This window comes from Palaemon carinicauda, chromosome 23, assembly GCF_036898095.1.
Source record: "Palaemon carinicauda isolate YSFRI2023 chromosome 23, ASM3689809v2, whole genome shotgun sequence".
Lineage (NCBI taxonomy): Eukaryota > Metazoa > Arthropoda > Malacostraca > Decapoda > Palaemonidae > Palaemon > Palaemon carinicauda.
In genome coordinates, this window is record NC_090747.1 from 89,751,267 (window position 1) to 89,777,986 (window position 26,720).

A 26,720-nucleotide genomic window follows, 5' to 3' on the forward strand; every position below is an offset into this window, starting at 1 on the left:
ATAATTCAAAGAAAAATTACCTACAGTTTGCATAGTTAATAAAGCATCAAGCCAAACAGCCATGCAACCATCACCTTTCAAGGCTCCTCTTCTATCAGGCAAGAATGTATGTCATGAAGATTCTGTAAAAATGAAGGAATTACATTCAGAGGAAAAAAACCATCAAAAGAAAGTGAGAAACCACACTGTCCCATATCAATTTAGAGACAAGACAATGCCAATTTTGTCAAAAAGGTAGAAAAATCAAGGGAAGCACCCACAAATTGATCCATATTTCTTCAATGTACAGTACATGAAAATATTTACAAATTGCATAATCATGAAATCTGATAATGTATAGGCGACTGTTAAAAGTTTGTGTAACATTCCCACAGTCATATAAGATATTGTATGAAACTGCCTAATTATCACAGATACCATTTATATTCAACAGAGAAAAAATGGTGCAAATATTGAAAATCCTAAGCAAAGAGTGCACACCGGTGAAATCTGTTATTTTTATAAATTATGTCTTATCAGGGGAAATAATTCCTGCAACAGATATGACCACTTTTCTCAGCCACAACTGAACATCAAATAGATGTTGCAACGAAGGTCCCCCCCCCAATATACTTTATAAAATGTTGCGTTTAATCTATGCAAGATTGAAAATAATCCCTCACTAAAACTTTTACCTACTTACTGTAAATCAAGTAAAAGATCTTGGTTAAATTTTCTGATGTAATGAGGTCATGTTTTATTTTGGGGACATCACAAAGTTTTAAAGAACATAACCTATCTAGTAACATAAAAACCCTATATATATTTGAAAATAAAAAAGAAGAATTTAAATAAATACACCTATTATTTATAAATGCTCATATTTAAACGTGTTTGATATATCAGTTTTGCCAGAGTTTTTTTTCCTCTTATCCACTGAGATTACTCCACATAGTTTGTCTTAACCTGCAAAATGTGAACAGTTCATAATCCTTGCAGTATCTCTTCTTTCTTTAGCTGCATTACTTTCTGCCTTTTACTTTGCTTTCATTTTCTTAGGTATTCTAATTCCTGCTGAGAGATGCATAGCATAAAGTGTCAGACTATACCTAAATGCGCCTAAAGGATAATATTTATCTATAAAGTATGCAGACAAGAATATATTATGCTACCAATATCTTAGTCGTGTCGGCATCCAATACATAAAAGTTTTTATATTTCTGGATTTGACAGAAGGGCCTCACCATTGCCTAGTAAATATTAATCTTGAAATATAATGATGAAGTCCTAAAGATTCCCCAGTGGTGAAGAAAATTTCTGCTAAAAGCCCATAATGATGCATACTAGAGTATATTCAACCAATCTCTACAAAAAATAACTTTGAATTCTGACTTCTCAAAACAAAATTTTTGTAGAAATTTTTTCCTAAATTTTTAAGATACAGAATTTTATGTCCTATAACTTGTACAATACATTCACTTAAAAAAAATACATCTAAATTACAAATGGTTACCTTTGAAGGTGACTACTATACATTGATTAAGAGTAGAAAAGAAAAATGCTAAATAAATTTCCTATGTACATCTTTTAGAACATGGAATTCTCTTTCAAATGATTTGGAAATGAAGAAAATAAATTTAAAATCAATAATCGTAGGATTTTGATATAACCCCAAAATAACATTATCTTAATGGGGCAGAGTCCAACCCATTAAGGAGTTTCCTACTAAATATAACATATCACAATAATAATGATATCCATGATAATTAGTTCCATACAATCTGGATATAAGAAAAATGTATAAGCTTCTATGCTTCATACCAAGTAAATGCTTTAAGAAAATTCCCACATATAAACCCAAGACAAATTATAAAATCACACTGAACTGAAAGCTCTGAAAATGTGAAAAGTACTGTGCTTCATAACCACAACAAAGCCATTTAACTGTGAAAGTGTGTGTAGTAGAAAAAAAAAAACCTATTCAAGAGCACCCACAATATACCTTGAATATTTCATTGGGTGGAAAAAAAAAGAAAAAAAAAAAAAGATCAAATTCAATATAGAAACAGTGTTCTACTGTCTATTACTAAATTGAGGCTCAGGTTGAGTAAAATCAGAACATACCAGAGTTGCCAGCAATAACCAAATGACAATGCAGCAAGTCACCTCAGCTAGTGATAAAGATTTGTTGAAAAATTAAGGCATAAATTTTGAAATTTGGCATGCAGCTGGCCAGCAGCTTCCCTTGGCAATGCCAAAACATAATCAGGGTGGGGATGCCACTATCGCACCACCCATATTGGAGCCAATATCCTACGACCAACCCCAAACAATTTATATCTCGGAGATTATTTGGTCGATTTATACGATTTTACCTCTTCGCTACGATGTTTGCTGGACTAGAGACAAACAATCCGCACACTCTTATTGATAAAGTATAGGGATTTTTCCTCTGTTGAAAAAACACACACCCCTTGTATGGTAAAGCATTCCATGAAACTTGAGATTATGGGGAAATGGTTAGATGGCTCTGCTTGGGATGGTCGTACTCCATCAGTCTTGAGCGCTTCAAATATAAAGCACCAAGTTACTCTCATTGCACTGAATATATTGCGAAAAGAGGTATACAACATCACAAACCTCATGGTACGAATCCATGGCAAAGATATATCCTCAATTTGACTACTACTCACAATCCATGAATCTTAACAGATAGAGGAGGAGACTATGAATGCTACATTTATGTAGCATTATGACCATTCATATCATGTAAGGGGGTTGTCAGTACACGAAAAACCTGTTACAACTAAAAGACAGGCAACCGAAAATAAACCATGAGTTTATGAGGGGTAATTTTGTTGTACAAATGTCAGAAAACCTATTCTCAATGATGGAAAAAGACTAGTCACAAACATTCAAATGACTTCATCAAAGGGGATGAAGGTGAAGGTCCCTTTGGTCTAATTGATGAATTGACAACTTTGCTCACATGGATTCTAGCATTTCTTCCGTGTGCAAAGATTATTACTAATTATGTTGAAATTATATCACAGAATCCCAAATCAAATTTATCCCATAACCATAAAGAGTTGAAGCGTCTAGATATTAGATTACACAGTAACATGAAAAATGTAGTGCAAGTCCTAAATGAACCCAGAAATCTTCTTTACGATACAAGTTCTTACCTTACTACTAGGTGAATTATGGATGAACGTGTAACTAAATTAAGAACTACGAACAAAATTGAATGTGAATTTTATGCAGAATTTGTAGAAACACGGTTTTTAGGGCTTTGAAAGAAGTGACAAACTATGCTTCACAATGGACTATATACAGTACCTTCAGAAAATTACCTATCAAACCACAGAATGCCAAGGACAACTTAGTCTTGATAGCTCACTTATTAATCTCATTGCAGTCATGAATAGATACAGAGTCTGATGATTTTTTCATGTATGAAAACCAAATGTGGGCAATCTGAGAAGTGGAACAAAGTATTGAACTGCTTTCATAAGCCATCAACATATGTTACAGTAAGTCTTAGATGGGCCATCAGTATCTAATTTTATACAATCCACTCAGCAGTCGGTTAAGACAATTAGTGAATATGTAGGAAAACAATTACAGTAGCAACCTTTACACAATCTCATATCTCTGAATGTGTCAATAAAACATTCCATTTGCCAGAAAATAATGAAATGTTATCCTCAACAATTTCAAAAACTATAGGACTCTCGATATTCTTCAGTCAACAGTTAGTCAAAGCAAATTTAGGTGTACAGCTCTTAAAAACAATGGGTAACACGGTACTCAATACAAGGCCTCACAGTACAGAGGGCTTAGAACCATGCAACCATCAAGAAGCTGACTCAAGAACATTCCTTCAACTAAAATATGCAGCTCAACACGGACACAATAAAGCAGCACACTGTAAACAGTGGGCACACTTTTGTGACAGGAAAACACTTCCAGTACTTGCCAATCAACCAGTTAGTATCACAGGTGAGCCCTGATGTGGGTTGAATGCTTTCCTTCTTCATGCCCAGACCAATCCCGACACTACCTCATACTTTGCAGGAGTTGGCAAGAAGACAGCAAGGGAAGTGTGGAAGATATATCCAGAACTTAAAAAAAGTTTGCTCACATTATTTCAAGACCCTGATTGCTTTACTAGGGACTCAACAGCAACACAGTGTATCGAGTGCTTTACTGTACTTCTTTACAGCAAATATTGTGGAACTGCTACTATAATGAAACTAGGAAGAGACTGTATTCAACAGAAGTAAAACCCTTAACAATATCCCTCCAACCCAGGCAGCTTTATATCAACATATGAGGTGTGTTACTCTCCAGGTAGCCTTTATCTGGAACCAGGTACTACAGCTGCATCAAGAGATTCCTGACCCTGTTAACTGGGGATGGACAAAACAATTTCTACCATGCTGGACAACTCTTGAAGGTGTCAGTAGGGCATGTTCAATCCTTCAACACTGTGGATGTACAAGATCATGCAAAACTAACAGTAAATGTAGAAAGACAAACTCACATTGCACCTCATTATATAAATGCCAAGGCACTTGAAGCAATAAAGATGATTTTAAATAATGTTCTCACTGCCTTGGTTTGTATTCCTCATATACCATACATATATGGAAAGCTTTACATATAACTGTATTGTACAATACAGTATATATCATGAAGGTACTAAGTGACCATTTTTATGTTTCCAATACATAAATCTAATTTAGGTCTGCAATGTACATAATTCAACAGACAATATTTCAAATTGTGATTAATCTATAAACCAATACAGTAGTGGTTAAAATGCATTAATCACTGAATTTTAACTTAGAAGGCAGCCTGATAGACAATTAGGTTCATAAGGCAGCCTATATGCTTTCTGCTTATTGTTCTAAGTGTTATATTTTTCAATACCAGGTATTCAAAATAACTAAATTAACTGATACATCTATTTTTTAGAGTAAAACTCTCAGGGTATCACAAACCACAGATATATCAATTAGACAACCTCAGAACTAAAGGGAATAGACCTTTAAATCCTCTAATCTGCAAAATAGTCTCCAAGATATGAATGGTTTGGGGTTGGCCATGGGAAAATAGTGGACACTTTAAATTTGTTCCAAAATAGCCAGGGGGTGGGGGGGGGGTTTCACCCTGATCATATTCTGGCATAACCAAAGAAAGCTGTATGCCCCATTTCACAATTTCTGCCACTACTGGAAGATTTCAATATATTTCTCGACAAGTATACCCCCATTAAGCTGCATTCATCAATGCAACAACATCAAGTGACAGCTAATAGCACTAACAGCATTTACTTCAATTATCTAATATTTAAATATCTATGCTAACGAATGATAGAAGACAGTGTATGAAAAATGTTATTTTTATTAGTAAAATAAATTTTTGAATATACTTACCCGATAATCATGTAGCTGTCAACTCCGTTGCCCGACAGAATTCTACGGGAGGGATACGCCAGCTATCACTATACTAGAAGGGGGTGTACTCACCAGCGCCACCTGTGGCCAGGTACTACAGTACTTCTTGTTGACACCTCCTCAATTTTTCCTCGGTCCACTGGTTCTCTATGGGGAGGAAGGGAGGGTCAATTAAATCATGATTATCGGGTAAGTATATTCAAAAATTTATTTTACTAATAAAAATAACATTTTTCAATATCAAACTTACCCGATAATCATGTAGCTGATTCACACCCAGGGGGGTGGGTGAAAACCAGTGTACAAGACTAAAGGATAGCTAAGTATCCCGTATTTCATATAATCAGTTATCTCAAAATAACAATGAAATAATAAGTACCTGGTAAGGAAGTCGACTTGAACCGTTACTCTGCCTTTATTAAGTTCGTCTTCCTTACTGAGCGCAGCGTTCCTCTTAGGAGGCTGAATCAACTCTAAGGTGCTAAAGTATATAGGGCTGCAACCCCTACTAAAGGACCTCTACACAACCTCTAACCCAGGCGCTTCTCAAGAATGAATTGACCACCCGCCAAATCAAAAGGATGCGGAAGGCTTCTTAGCCTACCGTAACAACCATAAAAACAACAATAAAAGCATTCAAGAGAAAGGTTAAAAAAGGTTATGGGATTAAGGGAATGTAGTGGCTGAGCCCTCACCTACTACTGCACTCGCTGCTACGAATGGTCCCAGGGTGTAGCAGTTCTCGTAAAGAGACTGGACATCTTTAAGATAAAATGATGCAAACACTGACTTGCTCCTCCAATAAGTTGCATCCATTATGCTCTGCAGAGAACGGTTTTTATTAAAGGCCATCGAAGTAGCTACGGCTCTCACTTCGTGGGTCCTTACCTTCAGCAAAGCAAGGTCTTCCTCCTTCAAGTGAGAATGGGCTTCTCTAATCAGAAGCCTTATATAATACGAAACCCCGTTTTTGGACATGGGCCTCGAAGGTTTCTTGATTGCACACCATAAGGCTTCTGACTGTCCTCGAATAGGTTTTGACCTATTAAGATAATATTTCAGAGCTCTGACAGGGCAAAGAACTCTTTCTAGCTCGTTACCTACCATGTTGGAGAGGCTAGGAATTTCAAACGATCTAGGCCAAGGACGTGAAGGAACTTCATTCTTAGCTAAGAATCCGAGCTGTAAAGAACATGTTGCAGATTCGGATGTGAACCCAATGTTCTTGCTGAAGGCATGAACCTCACTGACTCTTTTAGCTGTTGCAAGGCAGACGAGAAAAAGAGTCTTGAGGGTAAGGTCCTTGAAGGAAGCTGACTGAAGAGGTTCGAACCTAGGTGACATAAGGAACCTTAAGACTACGTCTAGATTCCAGCCTGGAGTGGGTAGACGACGTTCTTTAGAAGTCTCAAAAGACTTAAGGATGTCTTGAAGGTCCTTGTTGGAAGAAAGGTCCAAACCTCTGTGGCGGAGAACTGAAGCCAACATACTCCTGTACCCTTTAATCGTAGGAGCTGAAAGGGATCTCTCATTCCTTAGATGTAATAGGAAGTCAGCTATTTGGGTTACAGAGGTATTGGTAGAGGAAACTGCATTGGCTCTACACCAGCTCCGGAAGACTTCCCACTTGGATTGGTAGACTCTACGAGTGGATACCCTCCTTGCTCTGGCAATCGCACTGGCTGCCTCCTTCGAAAAGCCTCTAGCTCTAGCGAATCTTTCGACAGTCTGAAGGCAGTCAGCCGAAGAGCGTGGAGGTTTGGGTGCAACCTGTCTACGTGAGGTTGACGTAGAAGGTCCACTCTTAGAGGGAGAGTCCTGGGGACGTCGACCAGCCATTGTAGTACCTCTGTGAACCATTCTCTTGCAGGCCAAAGGGGAGCAACCAGCGTCAGCCGTGTCCCTTCGTGAGAGATGAACTTCTGAAGGACTTTGTTTATGATCTTGAACGGTGGGAATGCGTAAAGGTCGAGATGGGACCAATTCAGCAGAAAAGCATCCACATGAACTGCTGCTGGGTCTGGAACTGGGGAACAGTACAAAGGAAGTCTCTTGGTCATGGAGGTGGCAAAAAGATCTATTGTCGGCTGACCCCACAAGGTCCAAAGTCTGTTGCACACGCTCTTGTGGAGGGTCCATTCCGTGGGGATGACCTGATCCCTTCTGCTTAGGCGATCTGCTGAGACGTTCATGTTGCCCTGAATGAACCTCGTAACTAGGGTGAGGTTTAGACTTCTTGACCAAATGAGGAGGTCCCTTGCTATCTCGTATAGGCTCCTCGAATGGGTCCCTCCTTGCTTGGAGATGTAAGCCAAGGCTGTGGTGTTGTCGGAGTTCACCTCCACCACCTTGCCTAGCAGGAGGGACTTGAAGTTCAATAGGGCTAAATGAACTGCTAGTAGCTCCTTGCAGTTGATGTGGAGCGTTTCCTGTTCCTCGTTCCACGTTCCCGAGCACTCCTGTCCGTTCAAGGTCGCGCCCCAGCCCGAGTCCGATGCATCCGAGAAGAGATGAAGATTGGGGGTCTGAATCGCCAGCGATAGGCCCTCCCTGAGAAGGAGATTGGTCTTCCACCACAAGAGAGTGGTCTTCATCTCTTTGGTGACCGGGATAGAGATTGCTTCGAGCGTCAAACCCTTGTCCCAATGAGCTGCTAGATGGAATTGGAGAGGGCGGAGGTGGAGTCTCCCTAGCTCGACGAACAGGGCCAACGATGAAAGGGTCCCTGTGAGACTCATCCACTGTCTCACCGAGCAACTGCTCCTCTTCAGCATGCTCAGGATGCAATCTAGGGCTTGGCTTATCCTTGGGGCCGATGGAAAAGCCCGAAAATCCTGACTCCGAATCTCCATTCCCAGGTACACAATGGATTGGGAGGGAATGAGCTGGGACTTTTCTAAATTGACTAACAGACCCAGTTCTTTGATCAAGTCCAAAGTCCAGTTGAGACTCTCCAGACAGCGACGACTCGTGGAGGCTCTCAACAGCCAGTCGTCTAAATAAAGGGAGGCTCTGATGTCCGATAAGTGGAGGAATTTTGCAATATTCCTCATCAGATGCGTAAACACCATAGGAGCTGTGCTTAGGCCAAAACACAGGGCTTGGAATTGGTAGACAACCTTTCCAAAAACGAATCTCAGGAAAGGTTGGGAGTCTGGATGAATAGGAACGTGAAAGTAAGCATCTTTCAGATCCAACGAGACCATCCAGTCCTCCTGCCTGACCGCTGCTAGGACCGACTTCGTCGTCTCCATAGTGAACGTCTGCTTGGTGACATAAGCATTGAGCGCGCTGACGTCCAGCACCGGTCTTCAACCTCCTGTCTTCTTGGCCACCAGAAAGAGACGGTTGTAGAAGCCCGGGGATTGATGGTCCCGGACTATAACCACTGCCTTCTTCTGTAACAGGAGCGACACCTCCTGGTGCAACGCTAGCCTCTTGTCCTTTTCCTTGTAGTTGGGAGAGAGGTTGATGGGAGAAGTGGTCAGAGGGGGTTTGCGGCAGAATGGTATCCTGTAACCCTCCCTCAGCCAACTGACAGACTGGGCGTCTGCACCTCTCTTTTCCCAGGCTTGCCAGAAGATCTTGAGTCTGGCTCCTACTGCTGTCTGGAGAGGAGGAGAGTCAGTGTTTGCCTTTTGAAGTCTTGGAACCTTTCCTAGACTTGCTCCTGGAAGAGTCTGGACGGGAGCTTCCTCGGCTGGGGGCTCTACCACGAAAGGGCGGAATAAACCTCGTAGCAGGAGTATCAGCCACTGGGGTGCGATAAGTCCTGGGGACTGAGGGAGCAACCTTAGTCTTACGAGCGAAAAGGAGTTGAGACCTTTGACAAGGTGTGATGCTGGAAGAAAGGAAGGAACAAAGCTGCTCCCTTTTCTTAAGCACTCCTGACACAAACATTGAAGCAAGCTCGCCAGATCCATCCCTAATAGCTTTATCCATGCAGGACATTAAGAGCATGGCTGAGTCCTTGTCCGCAGGGGAGGTCTTCTTGCTAAGGGCCCCCAGGCACCAGTCTAGGAAATTGAACATCTCAAAGGCTCTAAATACACCCTTTAGGAAGTGATCTAGATCGGAGAAGGTCCAGCAAACCTTTGAGCGCCTCATTGCTGTTCTACGAGGAGAGTCTACCAAACTTGAGAAGTCAGCCTGGGCAGAGGCAGGTACTCCCAAGCCTGGTTCCTCTCCTGTGGCATACCAAACGCCCGCTTTAGAAGTGAGCTTAGTCGGTGGGAACATAAAGGAAGTCTTTCCTAGTTGCTGCTTAGACTGCAACCACTCCCCTAAAATTCTTAGAGCTCTCTTAGAGGACGTTGCAAAGACGAGCTTAGTATAAGTTGACTTGGCTGGCTGCATGCCCAGCGAAAACTCAGATGGCGGAGAGCGGGGGGTAGCAGAGACAAAATGGTCTGGGTATACCTCTCTGAAAAGAGCCAGGACCTTACGAAAGTCAATAGGAGGAGGAGAAGACTTGGAATCTTCCACGTCTGATGAGGGATCCAGGTGTGCAGCCTCATCATCAGAAACCTCATCACCAGAGTGTAGCGAAGTGAGAGGTAAGGTATGCTGAACAGCAGAATCGGCACGAGCGGGAGCAAAAACGCTTGTGGTTTCATCCTCAAGTCTCTGTTGCTGAGGCAAAACCTGAGGTTCAGGCTGCAAAGGCTGGACAAAAGGAGTAGCAGAAGGTAGGCGCATGGGTTGAGGAGGCTGACTCCTGGCATGAGTGTCTTGACTCAAGAGTTGCGCTTGCTGTAAGGTTAGCGGATGCGCAGTAGCAGGTTCCTGAGGAATGAGTTGAGGTTCCTGAGGTGTGAGCTGCGAGAGTTGAGGTAGTGGCTGCGCAGAACGCAGTTCTTGTCTCGCGAGTTGCGGTTCCTGAGGCGCAAGGCTAAGGTGTTGAGGCTCTCGCCTTGAGGAGGGTTGAGGTCGCTGCAGCGAGAGCTGAGGTGTCTGCCTCATGGATGGGAGAGGTTGTTGTACCTCAAGAGAGTGTTGCCTCACTGGTGGAACCGCAAGTGGAAGCGGAGGAAGTAAGGTATAAGCTTCCTGTTCCCATTGCTGAGGTTGCCTTAAGGAAGGCGGAGGTAGCTGCACACCGCTGGAAACTGGCAACTCAGTACGTGGTAAGGTATCCTGAGGAGCCTCAACATCGTACGCCTGGCAGGCAGGACTGCGGTTAGGCGGAGCGATCGCAGGAGGAGGTGTAACCTTCTCAGCCTGACACTCACGCATAAAGACCGCAAGTTGTGACTGCATGGACTGCAGTAGAGTCAACTTGGGGTCGGCAGACACTAAGGTCTGCTGAGGCAAAGCCTTAACAGAAGAGATCTGTTGCGGCAGCACCTTACTCCTCTTAGGAGGTGTGCAGTCAACTGATGACTGCGGCGAGTCAGAGCTGATCCAATGACTGCAGCCAGGTTGTAGAGCTCTTGAGGTCTGGACTTTGCGTTTGATAGGTCTTGAGACCTGAGTCCAACGTTTTCTCCCTGACAATTCTTCAGCAGACGAGTAAAAGACGGGCTCAATCGTCTGCGGGTGGGAGTGACGGTCTCTGGAAGACACGCCCGCAACCACCGAGGATACTTCTGTGCGCCGATCAAGGCCTGCCGAACCCTTTTGCCCTTCGACATTGCTTCTCCCCTGGGCTTGGGAGCTTGCAAGAGGTCCCGGACTGGGAGGACGACTGGCAGGCACAGAAGTACCCTCACGCACCACACTGACACTGACACTAGCACTTGGCACTGCACTGACACTAGCACTTGTCACAGCACTGGCACTATTACCACCCACTGCACTCTTGACCTTAAGTTCCTTGACTTCGGCCATAAGAGACTTATGATCACTAACCACCGATTCCACTTTGTCACCTAAAGCCTGAATGGCACGCAAAACAACAGACATATCAGGTTGAGGGCAAATAGTAGGTTCGGGGGTAGCCACTACAGGGGGAGGAAAAGGTAGGGGATCATGAGGTGAGGAAAAAAGTGAAGAGCGAGAAGAACTCCTCCTAACTCTCTCTCTCTCTAACTTGGTTGAATATTTAAGAAATCGGACAAATTCAAGTTCCGAAAGTCCGGCGCATTCCTCACATCGATCTTCCAACTGACAGGGTCTTTCCCTACAGTCAGAACAAGCGGTGTGAGGATCTACCGAGGCCTTCGGAATACGCCTATTACAAGACCTACATCGTCTATGGGGTGGGGCTTGTGAAATGTCAGACATCTTGAATCAAAGAGTTAGCCAAGTGGGGATTCCAAAACAAGCAAAAAGATCGTTAACCATTAATCAGAACTAAATAATAGCTATCTAAGCTAATATAGAAGTTTTCCAGTAAAGCGACAGCCGAAATCTGAGAGAAATACTTCACCAAAAGCCGTGAAAATACTCCAAGATCATAAGCGTATCCCAGAACGTCTTGCCGGAAGCACGACAGAGGAAAAATTGAGGAGGTGTCAACAAGAAGTACTGTAGTACCTGGCCACAGGTGGCGCTGGTGAGTACACCCCCTTCTAGTATAGTGATAGCTGGCGTATCCCTCCCGTAGAATTCTGTCGGGCAACGGAGTTGACAGCTACATGATTATCGGGTAAGTTTAATATTGAAAATTATAAACTTATTTTTCTCTCTGTATGCCCAACTAAATTCATATGATTTAATTTCTCTATCTTTAGGCAAACATGAGTTTATAAAATTTTCTATAAGCTATTTTGCTAAGTGTGTCATCGATGATAAAACTGCTTAAGTTGTCAATTGCCAAAGACAAAGTTTTGTTAAAGTTTTCAAATAACCACAGAGCTCACTCAATATGCAAGACTCCAAGACGCATAAGAAAAACACATTAAAAGGTAAAACTCTCTAAAAAAGAGGAGATATTGTATTCTGAGAGCATTTTAAAGCTATGAATGCATTCTAAAGCTATCGTACAAATTGGTTACTCGAACAGTTCAGATAAGAAAATTTATTTTACAAAAAAGATTAAGCAGGCTTTCAGTATTGATCAAAAGTTCAGAGAGAGCAATTAGTGATAAAGCTACAACATTAATAAAAATCTATACAGCATATGGAAATTATGTACAGTATAACGTGCATAAAACTCAAAACCCTAAACAAGAAAATAACCTTATAATTTATAGAGCACCTAAAACTTGCATTCTTTCTTAATATTTCTTTAAAATCGGATTCATAGCTGCCATGAACCCCTTTAGAACTAGAAAACAAGCTGGTAGCAACAAAATGATTAGTCGCTGAAGACCGTCAAGACAACATGTCCTGTACCACAAAATCCAATTGTGGTTTCTTGAATAAACAAAACACCTGAAGGTTAGTGGCCGTGATTCCTGTCCCTTCTTGATGAAGGCATTACAGCAGTGTGGCCTCGCATTACAATATCAAGCTTCAAAACACCTTACTTTTCCATCATGACAAACATCTTTTCATGCAGCATACAATTTATCAACACTAGCAACAATAAAAATGAGAAAATTAACAGAATTATATCACTAAACTAATCCAGTGACCTGTAAGGAAAAATTACTCCATTTTTATTAATCATGCATGACTTTCCTGGAAATACTAGGCCAATTAAATGCAACTAACATTAAGAAATAATTACTCAATCTACCAAAATTTTGGGATTTAATCTACCACAATTTTCACCAATATATAGTAAAAATTTATTATTAATAAACCAACACTGAACATATAACACTGTCATGTTGATGGTTGACAATACAGAGCAGTCTTACTTCCTACGATGAATAAAATGTAAATAGGGTAACCTGATGAGCATTTAAAATATAAAAGAGGAATAAATATTTGACGTTTAAATCTTGAGAACTTACCTTAAAGTACTTGACAGTCTTCACTTTCAATTCGAGTGTTGCATCTTCGTCACATAACATAATAGTCCTGGGATGCTGCTGGAATGCAGACACAGTCCACATGTGGTTGACACCTTCCTCAATGGCCATGTGAAGTGCATAGGCCTTATGGGAACCCGTGATCAGCACCATCACCTGTTCCATCAATTTATTGGCTTATTCTCCAGAATAAAAATAATTAAACAAAAAAGCAACATAAGATGGATGAAAAATCATTAGAATATAATTCAAAAGTACATCGGGAACCCGCTTGAACATTCAGTGAATATACCACTATAATTTCAAATAAATGATGTGGTAATAACTTTTAAAACATTTTTAAAAGTTTTTTTTTAATGTGATAACCAATAAAAAGGTTTGAACATTAGGTAAAAGGAAAAACTCAAAGAAATAGCACAATATGAAAATAAGTGAGTTGTGAACAATTTGTTTTAATGGGAAAGGTTAGTTTTTCCTAATAAACAGTTTGATTGTTAGGATATCTAGGGCATTATTCACTTTCATTTACAATTTTTCATAATATTTTTAAAATTCACTTTTGAGAAACACTACATCTCTCTTCTTCATACAAATGGTATGCTGAAAAGGTCATGCAAGATTTTCAAGGACATGTCTATTGAGAAGAAACATTCTTTTATTTTACATCTTGAATATTTTTCTCCTGTTTGGCTTTCAGCAGGTCTATTAAATTTCTTATCTAGAGATAAATTCTTGACACCATTTAATTATTTCCCCATGCAGGCTACACAGTAAAATTTTCATAACAGGTCATCTTTTGCATTTAGATCTTCCCAGACTAGACCATCCCATGGATAGTACTAGATTTGCAGTTGATTTTAAGTCTAGCATTTTTTTACCATGGTTCAATACGCAGTCATGTACTGTGTTGAATTGGTAAACTTTAGCAAAGGTTGAAACTTGGCGCAAACAAAATGTCCAGTAAGGACACTTAACATTTCCTAAATACTAATAAAGTATATTAAACTTGTATACCACCCTCATCAGATGAAAATTTTACTTTCTAATATATTATATTGCAACATAACTATGATAAGTTACACAATTGTTCCCACTTTCATAAGTTTCTAATAAATGAACATTGGGACCTACCTCTCTGGCATCCATAACAGTCCCTACTCCAACAGTTAAAGCTTGCTTGGGAACCAAATTGATATCATTGTTGAAGAATCTTGCATTGGCAGTTATTGTTTCTTGATTGAGTGTCTTTACACGTGTGCGTGATACTAAACTGGAACCTGGTTCATTGAAAGCGATATGTCCATCTGGGCCAATTCCTTAAGCAAAAGAGAGTATGAAATGATTAAATTAATCATCAGTAAAGACTTCCTAATGAATACTTAATCAACTAACATAAAATGACAAAAGTCTTACTCTAGTTAATAATTCAATATGAAAAAGCTGGTAAAACAGATAATATTCACGAAGGTTCAAGTTACCTCCTATGAAGAGCTCAATGCCCCCTGCCTCCTTGATCTTAGCTTCATAGGCCTGGCACTCCTTCTCCAAGTCATCAGCATTCCCATTCAGTATATGGGCATTGGCAGGATCAATGTCAATATGCTTGAAGAGATTCTCCCACATAAATGTGTGATAGCTTTGTTCATGGTCTCTTGGAATGCCTGAAAAACATTGAGGGATATATTTAAAACTACAAATATGTGAAAAATCACTGATCAGTAGCATGTCAAATGTAAGTCATATGAGAACAAAGGAAATTATGAAAAGACATGACTGAGCATTAATATTTAAACTATTAATAGCTATTACCAGAGCAATAACAGTAGACTCATGCACCAAAATGGACAAAAGTCTACAACCAAGCAAACAACTCAATCATGTGTGTATAGGTGGGAAAAAAACTAAAAACTCAGTCTACTGAGAAGATTTAGCACTAGTCTAGAGCTCTGAAGAGAACCAGCTTCCAATTCCTCAGGTGGGCGAGGAATTGCGTAGAAAGAATCTGCTAGGAGCATGAGACCAACAAGAGGGGAATTCCCCTCCAGCGGCTGCTCTGTGCAGAATGCCAAGACCAACCACTGAGGAGGCAGCTGTGCGCTCCTGGAGTGCCCCAAACTTCAAAATCTCCTAAAGCTGTTTCTTAGTGGGGGGGGGGGGGAACCGGAAAGCTCCAAGGAAGGTCACATCTGATGCAAGACATCAAGAGAGGTGGACTCCCCTGGGGGAGGGCACCGCTGCTTTGCTTGGTGAAGCGGCAGGGCCCTCAGGGCCTGAAGGTTGTCCGTGAGTCAAATGGTCATCGCTCTTACTTGCTGGGCCTCTGGAGGAAGCTGAACAAGAAGAAGCAGGTCTTGCCAGCTGGTATGATATTTAATGTACCAGGCATGTTTTTCTGAACCTAAAATCACAATTACCCTAACACAATCATTTTTCATTTTCCTTCTTCAAAACCTTTTAATCTATTCCCCTTCTACAATATACCCAAAAGGCTGCCTCCTCCATAATACAATAATAAGCAAAAAAAATAAAGGTACCAAGGACCATATCAAAATTATTTTTATATGTGTTTAGTTTAAGAACTAAATGTGATTTAATTCAATAATTTGTAGGCCCAAAAATTACTATATTTAACATAAAAAAATAATTAAAACCTGAAAAAATATAAAACTCATTTGTCCGCAGAAACCAGTGATGTAGATTTGTATACTGTATAACATTTTTATAAATCTGCAATGTACGGAGGGTCACAATATGGCAAGGGATTAATGCAATGGTGCACAATAATCCAAAGAGCTCTAAACCAGTACTGATCTCGGCAAAAACACTTATTCACCACGCTGTGACAAGAAACAAATAAGGATAGTTATAGAAATATTAGAGCATCACTCATAGCAGCAGAAAGGTAAACAAAGATAGGAGCTAGTCAAAATCGAGGTATAACTAATTGTTTTCCACTTTTCCTTTATATAAAACTCGTGTGTGAAGTATATGGCATACAAATACTATATAGGGGAAGATTCACTGAAAAAATAACTCCTCTTCAAAGCAATTATGAGGAAAAATAATTTACATACACATACTAATTACCTCTGGGAAAAAAAATAAAAATCGTACATACCAACATACTCATCCATGTTAAATGTCTTTACATATTTGAAGGAAATTTTTCCAGCTTTGTGGTACTTGACTAATTTCTTGTAAGTGCCGAGGGGTGTGCTGCCTAGAAAGAAAGAAAAGATTAAATTATGATTTTCAAGGGGAAATTACAACACTAATTTTGCATTTCAAGAGCCCTGTCATCAATAACTACAGTATTTCTATAGTAATCAGATTATCTTTTAAAACACATAAAATTACAAAATACAATACCGAATGAAGCAGGCATTAAAAATATGCATGGATATTCTCTCTCATTTAAAGACAACAAATTTTAAAAATAACTTATTTTTCCTAACTATACAAGCCTGAGTTCTTTAATAGGAGTATAAAATCAGCTAAGTTGGAAATCATATATCATAATTAGGTTTGTTTGGTTACAAAAAATAAAAATTTGTTCCTGTACTGTACAAATACAAATTTTAGTCTTTTAAATCTTATCATAGGAAAGTGAGAAATCCCTATAATCAAACTGGATTGTTTAAAATCCTGGGATGTCAAAACACTTGGACCTGAGGAGGTATGACCGTATCATCTCCCAATTCCTAACAACCAGAGAAAAGATTCTCAAGTAATAGGCTAGGTTTCTTTCAGGAAACAGATGGTCAGAGAACCTATACCCCAGTATGATATGTTGTCTGGCATGTAATCTCAATTGCCAGGGATTTGTTTATAAATTCCTGTCCATCATCCCCCTTGTATACAGGGTGTTTCACTTAATTCAAATTTCTTATTTATGTGATCCAAAGTTGAAAAACAAGCTTTAATCTCGGCTGCTTGTTTCATGTTAACCACATGCTAGGCATATACAGGGCTATAGTTGCTATACAGGTAATTTGTTATGATTTTGCTTGATTTTATGCTTTGGGAAACATACTGTGGATACAATGGACTATCAGCAGTAAGGGACACCCCTCCCCACCTATTATTTCTCAAACTAACAATTCCTTGGAAGACAGATTGCTCAAAAGCCAATATTCATTCTTCAAACAACTCTAAATCCGATCAATGCTATATACCTTTATCTTAGCCGTTAATGACTTTATTTTCTAACCCTTCTTATTTTTAGTTTGACGGGGGGCTGAGTCATGCCCCATAAGAGGATCTTGCATGATGAGCTCTATTGCTCGATTATCTAGAGCATAGGGATCCAATGCTTGGAGACGAATCACATAGTGATTCCCTGTACGCAGAATGTAGAATCCTAAAACAGTGGAGACCTAGTTCATGATGGGGGGTTACACGTTGAGCCCTTGCTCGTGGGACCCTTATGAGTGGCAATCTTGTATGTGGACATCTAGTACACTGGGAGATCTTTCGTGGAGACCATGAGTATGGTGTCTTAGCGTATAAGGCCTTGGCATAAGGAGACTTAGCTTGTAGCAACTTAATGTGTGGGGTCTTAGAAGTATGGTGTCATAACATTAGTATGAGAAATTCTAGTCTCTACAGTATCTTTCTTCGAGGAATTGTATGCACAAGGAAGATCATGTACATGAGGAAGTAAAATAGCATGTGAAGATGATTACATATAGAAGGATCTATCCTCAAGGAATTGCGCATTTAGAGGACATCAAGCACTTGAAAGTGATCTTGCATGCGGAGATGAACCTGCATGCGGGGAACTGTCTCCTGTTGCTTGTGTGTGTGGAGAACCCTAGACATAGAGTCATTTGCATAAAGGTGTTCTTGAGGTTGGCACGCTTAGGCCTGACTGAAACTACCATAGCTGTACGTCAAGAGGTCCTTCTCATCTTAATTTCTTAACTAGTTATCAACTTCCCAGTTTTTTTTCCTCACTTGGGGGGTTACCTTATTGGGGCCATTGGGCTTATAGCATTCTGCTTTTCCAACTTAGGTTTCAGCTAGGCTTGTAATAATAATAATGATAAAATAATCCTGCTTAGGAATTAGAATAACATTTTTGCAATTTACTTCACAAAAATAATTAAACTGAAAATCATCAGATGAGTATTATATACAAGGAAAAATAAGCAATGTATTATATCAGAACAGCACAGAATACTTCAAATAGTATGCAATAAAGTTAACCTTATCACCGAAAGTAATCTAGCACCTGAACAACATCTCTTGCTTCTCCTGATAAGGACAGAATGCTCGTGAATTAGAAAGTAGACATGGAGATAATGCATGATTTGACGACATTTTACACCATTTTTTAGCTTGTCACAATACAGTGCATATTTAGAATTGCTGTTATTTCAACAGTAAATACTATGAACATCAATGAAAAAAAAATGAAATTTCCCATTTATTGGTTTTGCCATATAATTTTGACCCAAGAAAAGATAGAATTCGGTATATCAGTATAATACCCTGAAGCAACCAATGGGTATTTGTCTCATGCACCAGACAGTACAGGGAGCATAAAGGTTGTAACTAAATAACAGAAGTCTATTATGTATCAAAAGTGAAATACTATCCTTGAATACTCAAAGGCAAACTCTACACATGAGTAGATTTTAATCTTTTCATTTGCAAAATTATTATATGGGAAAGTTATTCAGTCTGCAAGTAAATATATTTTATAAAAGACTTAGCCCCACAACCAAGTTTATCCTTCTTCAAAACTCCATTCATTAGAAGAGATTTAGCTTAAAACAGAATTGGCAAGGCTGTATAAGATAACAAAATACTGTACAGAACTTTTCTGCTCTTCCTAGTAATAACTTGCTTGTTACAATTTTATTTTTCTATTCAAATCCCTTAAAGTAATATACCTAGTTAGCAAAAAAAAAAAAAAAAATATTCAGAGTATTCAATGACAAAATAATAAGCACTATTTTTTCCATCTATGTGATAATAAGATTTTCTTAGAAAACTATTTTGTTGGTATGTACAGTGTAATGATTTTAGACTAAGATGGAATGAATGCAAGCATCCAAGTACCCTTAAGCAACCTATGAGAACTTGCCATATGGTCTGAAGAGTGCAGAAAGTATAATGCTGTATCTGAAACAATGGAAAGTGTTCAATATCCCAAAGTATTAACACTGATAACCTAAAAATGTACTCCATTTGATAAACCAAATCTTGAACCCTTTGAAATGCCGCAACATGAGTACTTCATATACATGTCGGAATCCCTTTTTATTAAACTTTATTTCTACTTTAATTTAAAGTATAATGCTTTAACTGAAACAATGGAAAGTGTTCAATATCCTAAATCATTAAAAGTGATAACATAAAAATGTACTCCATTTAATAAACCAAATCTTGAACCGTTTGATATGCCGCAATGAGTACTTCATATATATCTCAGAATCACTTTTCACTAAACTTTTATTTCAACTTTAATTTGTAAACTTACTCATGATATATTAGAAAACGATTGAATTTACCAGGTCCTCCCTATAAAACTTTACCTATACAGTATAAATAATTAAAGCCTTATTAAAAGATGTATGCCCTTAATAAGGCAAAGCTAACACATGAATTTACCAATTCATAATATTTAAGTGCACAAAAAATTTCAATTAATCAGCTCTCAAATGCTATTTACAGAAGGAATTGAGCCCTCAACCTCTACTTTCCACAAGTAACTCACCATTTTCTTGAACAGAGTTTGTAGGACAAACGTGTTCAAAGGAGAGAGGTCGATTACAGGTCTCTACCCTCCTGTCAATTTCTCCCACCAGGAAAAATCGACTGTTGAAATCAGGCGATACATCTCGGACAACAACTAGCTTGTTCTTGTCTGACATCTCCAAAACCTCCTTTGCAAGTGCCAGAGATTTTGGCGATCATGGGCTTGGATTTCAATGCAATCTGCTGCTTCTTTACTGCCGTTCTTAAGGCAGAAGACGAAGAAGCCCTGAACGTAGTAGGCTTAGAGGAACCTTTGACTCAATAAGCTACTGTTCGATGAGGGAGTCATGGCTCACCTTCCTCCATTTCTCAAATTTCGCCTAGACGTACTGTTGTAGAAACAAGGACGTCACATTCAGCACCACCAAGTTCCATAAGAGAACAGCTTTCCATCCCCCATGGTGTGAGAAGCAATCTGCTACTGCATTTCTCCATTTGAGGACCCAGTTCGCCTACTTTTTGGCCGACTGCCTCGCTAAGAAGTTGACAGCCTTAGCCTTGGACAGGAAAGAGGTCAGCAAACCTCCTCTTCAGGTCGCCTGAGGAAGGTGAGACATCGCATAGTGGTCTACCGTCCCTGACCAATGGTCAATCCACGAAGTAGCCTGGAGACTAGGCACAGATACCGAATCCATTGCTGTATTATAGCTTTTCACCGACAATTCTTTTGTTAACTCCAACATTACATCACATATTGACAGAGGTGTTGGTGAAGCATCTTCTGGGACATAGAATCTTTGTTGTCTGAAGAAAGAAGACCTTGTCAGACTGACTAGACCGCAAAGAGTTCTTTGGTCCCACGATTTGGAGGTCAACTTTGTTTAGAACTGCCCTTGCTAGTCTGGACCAAAGAAGTTAAAGGTTCAGACGGAAACATTGAAGAGTGCCAAATCATAGGTTGATTGACATGAGAACTCCTTTGATGGGTTCCACCGCCACCTTAGTAAGCTCATCAAGTTCTCCGATTAATGCTAAGAATTGAAGAAAGGAAACCTTCGTTTCAAGGTTGACTGTCTCAGCTGACAGAGGACCTTGATAAGGAGTGGTCAAGTCTGAGAGATCCTCCTCCCCAAGGAAAATTCTGCATGGAAGGAAGGGAGCCACACCGGTTTGGCAAGGACTGATTGGGGCCGAATACCAAACTGGCCGGGTAATAATCAGAACGATTAGCGGGAGCGTGATTCATTCCCTTGCTGGAGTCGCTCTCTGCAGACACTTTAGGAAGAATGATCATCCTTCTTGGAGAGTATACTTTCTAGAGATTATGTTCATTAGCTTTGTCCTCTTTGGAAGTAGGTTGGCACTTGGACCTGATACCCTTGACCTTGGATTCGTTTACTGGAGCAGCCTGATATGAACCTGGAGAGGAACTGCTAGGGACAGAACATGTCCTCGGGCGATGAAACTTCCCTATTCTGCTTGGAGTAACGAGGAGTCTTCTCTGTTACTTTAGATGCCTGGTCCAAAGGCTATACTGTACGTCTTCTCCTACAGGAATCCAGTCTCCACTGGACCAAGACTTAAGGAGAACAACATTTTCAGTAAGATCAACCAATTTGTTCTTTGCACTACCACAACAGGCTCATGACAGGAGGGGTTGTCTAGTGGAGACAGGCGAGTAAATCCAAGTGAGCAATCAGGTAATAAGTACACGTGGTAATCCACTAGTACCAAACCCTAACAGAATGAGACCATGTCGGTTATTAAGCGTGCTTAATAATGGAGACAGGCTAGTGAATCCACAAACATAGTAGCCCACCTGATTTATGCTTATCCAACTGACTGTGCCCCAGTGAAGCACGTGAGTGAAAGTGCACGCTGACTATTAAGCATGTTAGCACAACAGGTTTAGGAGAATAAGTGGTTGTCTAATGGAGATTGATTGATTATAAGTTTTCTGGCATCCTGACATCTAAGGTCATTAACGCCGATGTCTAATGGAGACAGACGAGTCATTCCACAAGCACTCAGGTGTACGTGTGGCCATGCCTGTGCGTGTGTTGAAACATGTTGTTCGCTAACACAGGATCCTTGTGAGAAATGCGCTTCTCAATTACTGGCTGCAATGACAAAACACGCATGGGAGGGTGTTAGCAATTGCTATGTGCATTAATACTGCACTCAGGTGAAAAGAGGTTGCCCAGCGGGCACAGATCAGTTAGTCCACAAGCAAATGCATCCCAGTAGAAAAGTATGAGACATATGCTAACATGAATCCATCAGACTGCGTGAAGTTCTGTTGCTTGTTGAGCAGGTCCTATGTTCGCTCTATCAAGTGTATCAGGAGAACGGCTAAGCAGGGTTCCTTGTCAGCGCAAAGTAGCACATTCATTAGTAACAATGATTCAAAGTCCATCATTGTGTGCTTAAAAATATTTTTCGCAAGCACACTTCAAGCGAAGCTCCATTCAGGAAGGTTCTTGCTCCCGATATCGTCATCTTCCAAATTCGTAGGGGGAGAGACCATCTTAGGACGATTAAGATCATTCCCTTTTGAGTTACCAATTCCAAAAGAAATCTTTTAAGTTAAGTTTCTTAAATTGTAGACAAGCAAACAATCACAAACATGCTGAAAAAAATGGTAGAACGTCTGTTCTCCCTAACTGCTGAAATCAAAACAAGTGCTCAGTGAGTAAACATGGAGACAGGGCTTCCCCGCTCCCAGCCGGTAACTACCAGCCCCCCGTTTACACCTAGTCATAAAAGTTTAATTACCGTATACTCCAGCTTTGCTGATAATCTATCCCAAGTGATGTACGAAGGTTTGTATTTGTGATGGAATAAATATTGTATCTCCCAGCAACAAAGCAACATTTCTATTTAGGTACATTCAACAAAAAAGTTAATATTTCCTGTACTGCAATATACTTTTGGGTCCCTATAAATTTCACCATACGCTTCTCCAGCTGAACCTTGCGTCATAACCAAATAAGCAATACTGAAGACTTTTAACCAAATGCCACTTCAGCCATAAGCTATCAAAACACATTCTTTCTACTTTTCTTTACCAATTATACATGAACAAATCTTTAAGACCAACCTTACAATTGTATTTTATTTGGTTGAACTATTTTGATTATGCTACTGTACATGACTCAATTAAATTACTTTATAATGAGGTTATTAAAAACCTGGAATACTGTACTGACCTGAATTAATTTGATAACCATGACTATAAAAAGTACTGTACTGTATTGACAAGGTAGCCCCAGTCATCCTATTCATATGCGAACTGGGGTACTGTATACATTAGTATTTGAATTACCGTATATCATACGTTAATATGTTATTTTTATTAATAAAATAAATTTTTGAATATACTTACCCGGTGATTATATAAGCTGCAGCTCTGCTGCCCGACAGAAAAACTCTACGCTCAAAATACGCCAGCGATCGCTATGCAGGTAGGGGGTGTACATCAACAGCGCCATCTGTCTAGCAGGTACTCAAGTACTCCATGTAAACACAGAACCAATTTTTTCCTCGGTCCACTGGGTCTCTATTGGGGAGGAAGGGAGGGTCCTTTAATATATAATCACCGGGTAAGTATATTCAAAAATTTATCTTATTAATAAAAATAACATTTTTCAATATTAAACTTAGCCGGTGATTATATAAGCTGATTCACACCCAGGGGGGTGGGTAGAGACCAGCATTACTTGTTTACATTATTATGAGCTAAGTATTTTGTATTTCATTTTAGCAGTTATTCAAAATAACAAACATAAAATAAATAAGTACCTGGTAAGGAAGTCGACTTGAACAATTACTCTGCCTTTTTAAGTACGTCTTCCTTACTGAGCCTCGCGATCCTCTTAGGATGCTGAGCGACTCCTAGGAGCTGAAGTATCAAGGGTTGCAACCCATACTAAAGGACCTCATCAAAACCTCTAATCTAGGCGCTTCTCAAGAAAAGAATTTGACCACCCGCCAAATCAACCAGGATGCGAAAGGCTTCTTAGCCTTCCGGACAACCCAAAAAACAACAATAAAAACATTTCAAGAGAAAGATTAAAAAGGTTATGGAATTAGGGGAATGTAGTGGTTGAGCCCTCACCTACTACTGCACTCGCTGCTACGAATGGTCCCAGGGTGTAGCAGTTCTCGTAAAGAGACTGGACATCTTTAAGATAAAAAGACGCGAACACTGACTTGCTTCTCCAATAGGTTGCGTCCATTATACTCTGCAGAGATCTATTTTGTTTAAAGGCCACTGAAGTTGCGACAGCTCTAACTTCATGTGTCCTTACCTTCAGCAAAGCATGGTCTTCCTCATTCAGATGGGAATGAGCTTCTCGTATCAACAGTCTGATATAATAGGAAACTGCATTCTTTGACATAGGTAAAGAAGGCTTCTTAATAGCACACCATAAAGCTTCTGACTGTCCTCGTAAAGGTTTAGTTCGTCTTAAATAGAACTTAAGAGCTCTAACAGGGCATAAGACTCTTTCTAGTTCATTTCCAACCAAATTAGAAAGGCTTGGAATATCGAACGATTTCGGCCAAGGACGAGAAGGTAGTTCGTTTTTGGCTAGAAAACCAAGCTGTAAAGAACATGTAGCCGTTTCAGATGAAAATCCGATGTTCCTGCTGAAGGCGTGTATCTCACTGACTCTTTTAGCTGTTGCTAAGCAGACGAGGAAAAGAGTCTTTAAAGTGAGATCTTTAAAGGAGGCTGATTGTAGTGGCTCGAACCTTTCTGACATAAGGAATCTTAGTACCACGTCTAAATTCCAACCTGGTGTGGCCAAACGACGCTCCTTCGAGGTCTCAAAAGACTTAAGGAGGTCCTGTAGATCTTTGTTGTTAGAAAGATCTAAGCCTCTGTGACGGAAGACTGCTGCCAACATGCTTCTGTAACCTTTGATCGTGGGAGCTGAAAGAGATCTTTCCTTCCTCAGGTATAATAGGAAGTCAGCTATTTGGGTTACAGAGATACTGGTTGAGGATACTGATACCGACTTGCACCAGCTTCGGAAGACTTTCCACTTCGACTGGATGTCCTCCTTGCTCTAGCAATCGCCCTGGCTGCCTCCTTAGAAAAGCCTCTAGCTCTCGAGAGTCTTTCGATAGTCTGAAGGCAGTCAGACGAAGAGCGTGAAGGCTTGGGTGTACCTTCTTTACGTGTGGCTGACGTAGAAGGTCCACTCTTTGAGGAAGTGTTCTGGGAACGTCCACCAGCCATTGAAGTACCTCGGTAAACCATCCTCTCGCGGGCCAGAGGGGAGCAACTAACGTCAACCTTGTCCCTTCGTGAGAGGCGAACTTCAGCAGTACCTTGTTGACAATCTTGAATGGAGGGAATGCATAAAGGTCTAGATGGGACCAATCCAGTAGAAAAGCATCTATATGAACTGCTGCTGGGTCCGGGATTGGCGAGCAATAATTTGGGAGCCTCTTGGTCATCGAGGTTGCAAAGAGATCTATGGTAGGTTGGCCCCATGTGGCCCATAGTCTCTTGCACACATTCTTGTGTAGGGTCCATTCTGTTGGGATGATTTGACCCTTCCGACTGAGGCAGTCCGCCATGACATTCATGTTGCCTTGAATGAACCTCGTTACTAGAGACAGGTTTAGATCTCTTGACCAGGTGAGGAGGTCCCTTGCGATCTCGTACAACGTCATAGAATGGGTCCCTCCTTGCTTGGAGATGTACGCCAAGGCCGTGGTGTTGTCTGAGTTCACCTCCACCACCTTGCCTAGAAGGAGAGACTTGAAGCTTTTCAAGGCCAGATGAACTGCCAGTAGCTCCTTGCAGTTGATATGTAACGCTCTTTGATTCGAGTTCCAAGTTCCCGAGCATTCCCGACCGTCTAATGTCGCACCCCAGCCCGTGTCCGATGCGTCCGAGAAGAGAACGTGGTTGGGGGTCTGAACAGCCAGGGGCAGACCCTCTCTTAGGTAGATGTTGTCCTTCCACCAAGTCAGAGATGACTTCATCTTCTCGGAAATGGGGATCGAGACCGCTTCTAGCGTCTTGTCCTTTCTCCAGTGAACAGCTAGGTGAAATTGAAGGGGACGGAGGTGCAGTCTCCCTAACGCAATGAACTGGTCCAGGGATGAAAGCGTTCCTATCAGACTCATCCACTGTCTGACTGAACATCGGTCCTTCTTTAGCATGTTCTGGATGCATCCTTGGGCTTGACTTGTTCTGGGGGCCGACGGAAAAGCCCGAAAAGCTTGACTGTGAATCTCCATCCCTAAGTACACTATAGTTTGGGATGGGACCAGTTGGGACTTTTCCATATTGACCAGGAGACCCAATTCCTTGGTCAGATCTAGAGTCCACTTTAGATTCTCCAGACAGCGACGACTGGAAGAAGCTCTTAGAAGCCAGTCGTCCAAATAGAGGGAGGCTCTGATGTCCGCTAAATGCAGGAATTTGGCAATATTCCTCATCAGTTTCGTAAAGACAAGAGGCGCCGTGCTTAGGCCAAAGCACAGGGCTTGAAATTGGTAGACAACCTTCCCGTAAACGAACCTTAGAAAAGGTTGGGAATCTGGGTGGATGGGGACGTGAAAGTAAGCGTCCTTTAGGTCTAAAGAGACCATCCAGTCTTCCTTCCTGACCGCTGCTAGAACAGACTTTGTCGTCTCCATGGCGAACGTCTGCTTTGTGACAAAGACATTCAGAGCACTGACGTCTAGCACC

At 40.6% G+C, this 26,720-nt stretch overlaps 2 protein-coding genes across 5 annotated transcripts in view; one reads left to right on the forward strand and one right to left on the reverse strand.

Moving 5' to 3' along the window:
• Window positions 1-26,720, forward strand: part of LOC137617218 (transmembrane protein 177) — a 193,386-nt gene that overhangs the window by 47,794 nt on the left and 118,872 nt on the right. The window lies entirely within an intron of this gene.
• The window catches only part of Oscillin (glucosamine-6-phosphate isomerase Oscillin), a 49,566-nt gene that overhangs the window by 14,966 nt on the left and 7,880 nt on the right, over window positions 1-26,720 (reverse strand). The window contains exons 3-7 of one of the 4 annotated variants that reach the window (XR_011039587.1): window positions 16,422-16,523; window positions 14,782-14,964; window positions 14,435-14,619; window positions 13,286-13,459; window positions 25-122 (exon numbers count right to left, since the gene is read on the reverse strand). Coding sequence is in view for 2 of the 4 variants with exons in the window: in XM_068347151.1 (XP_068203252.1) it covers window positions 78-122; window positions 13,286-13,459; window positions 14,435-14,619; window positions 14,782-14,964; window positions 16,422-16,523 (689 nt within the window). In the remaining 2 variants the exon portion in view is untranslated. Of the gene's footprint in view, window positions 1-20; window positions 123-13,285; window positions 13,460-14,434; window positions 14,620-14,781; window positions 14,965-16,421; window positions 16,524-26,720 lie in introns of all 4 variants that reach the window. The other 3 variants (XR_011039588.1, XM_068347151.1, XM_068347150.1) reach the window with 3 other exon arrangements.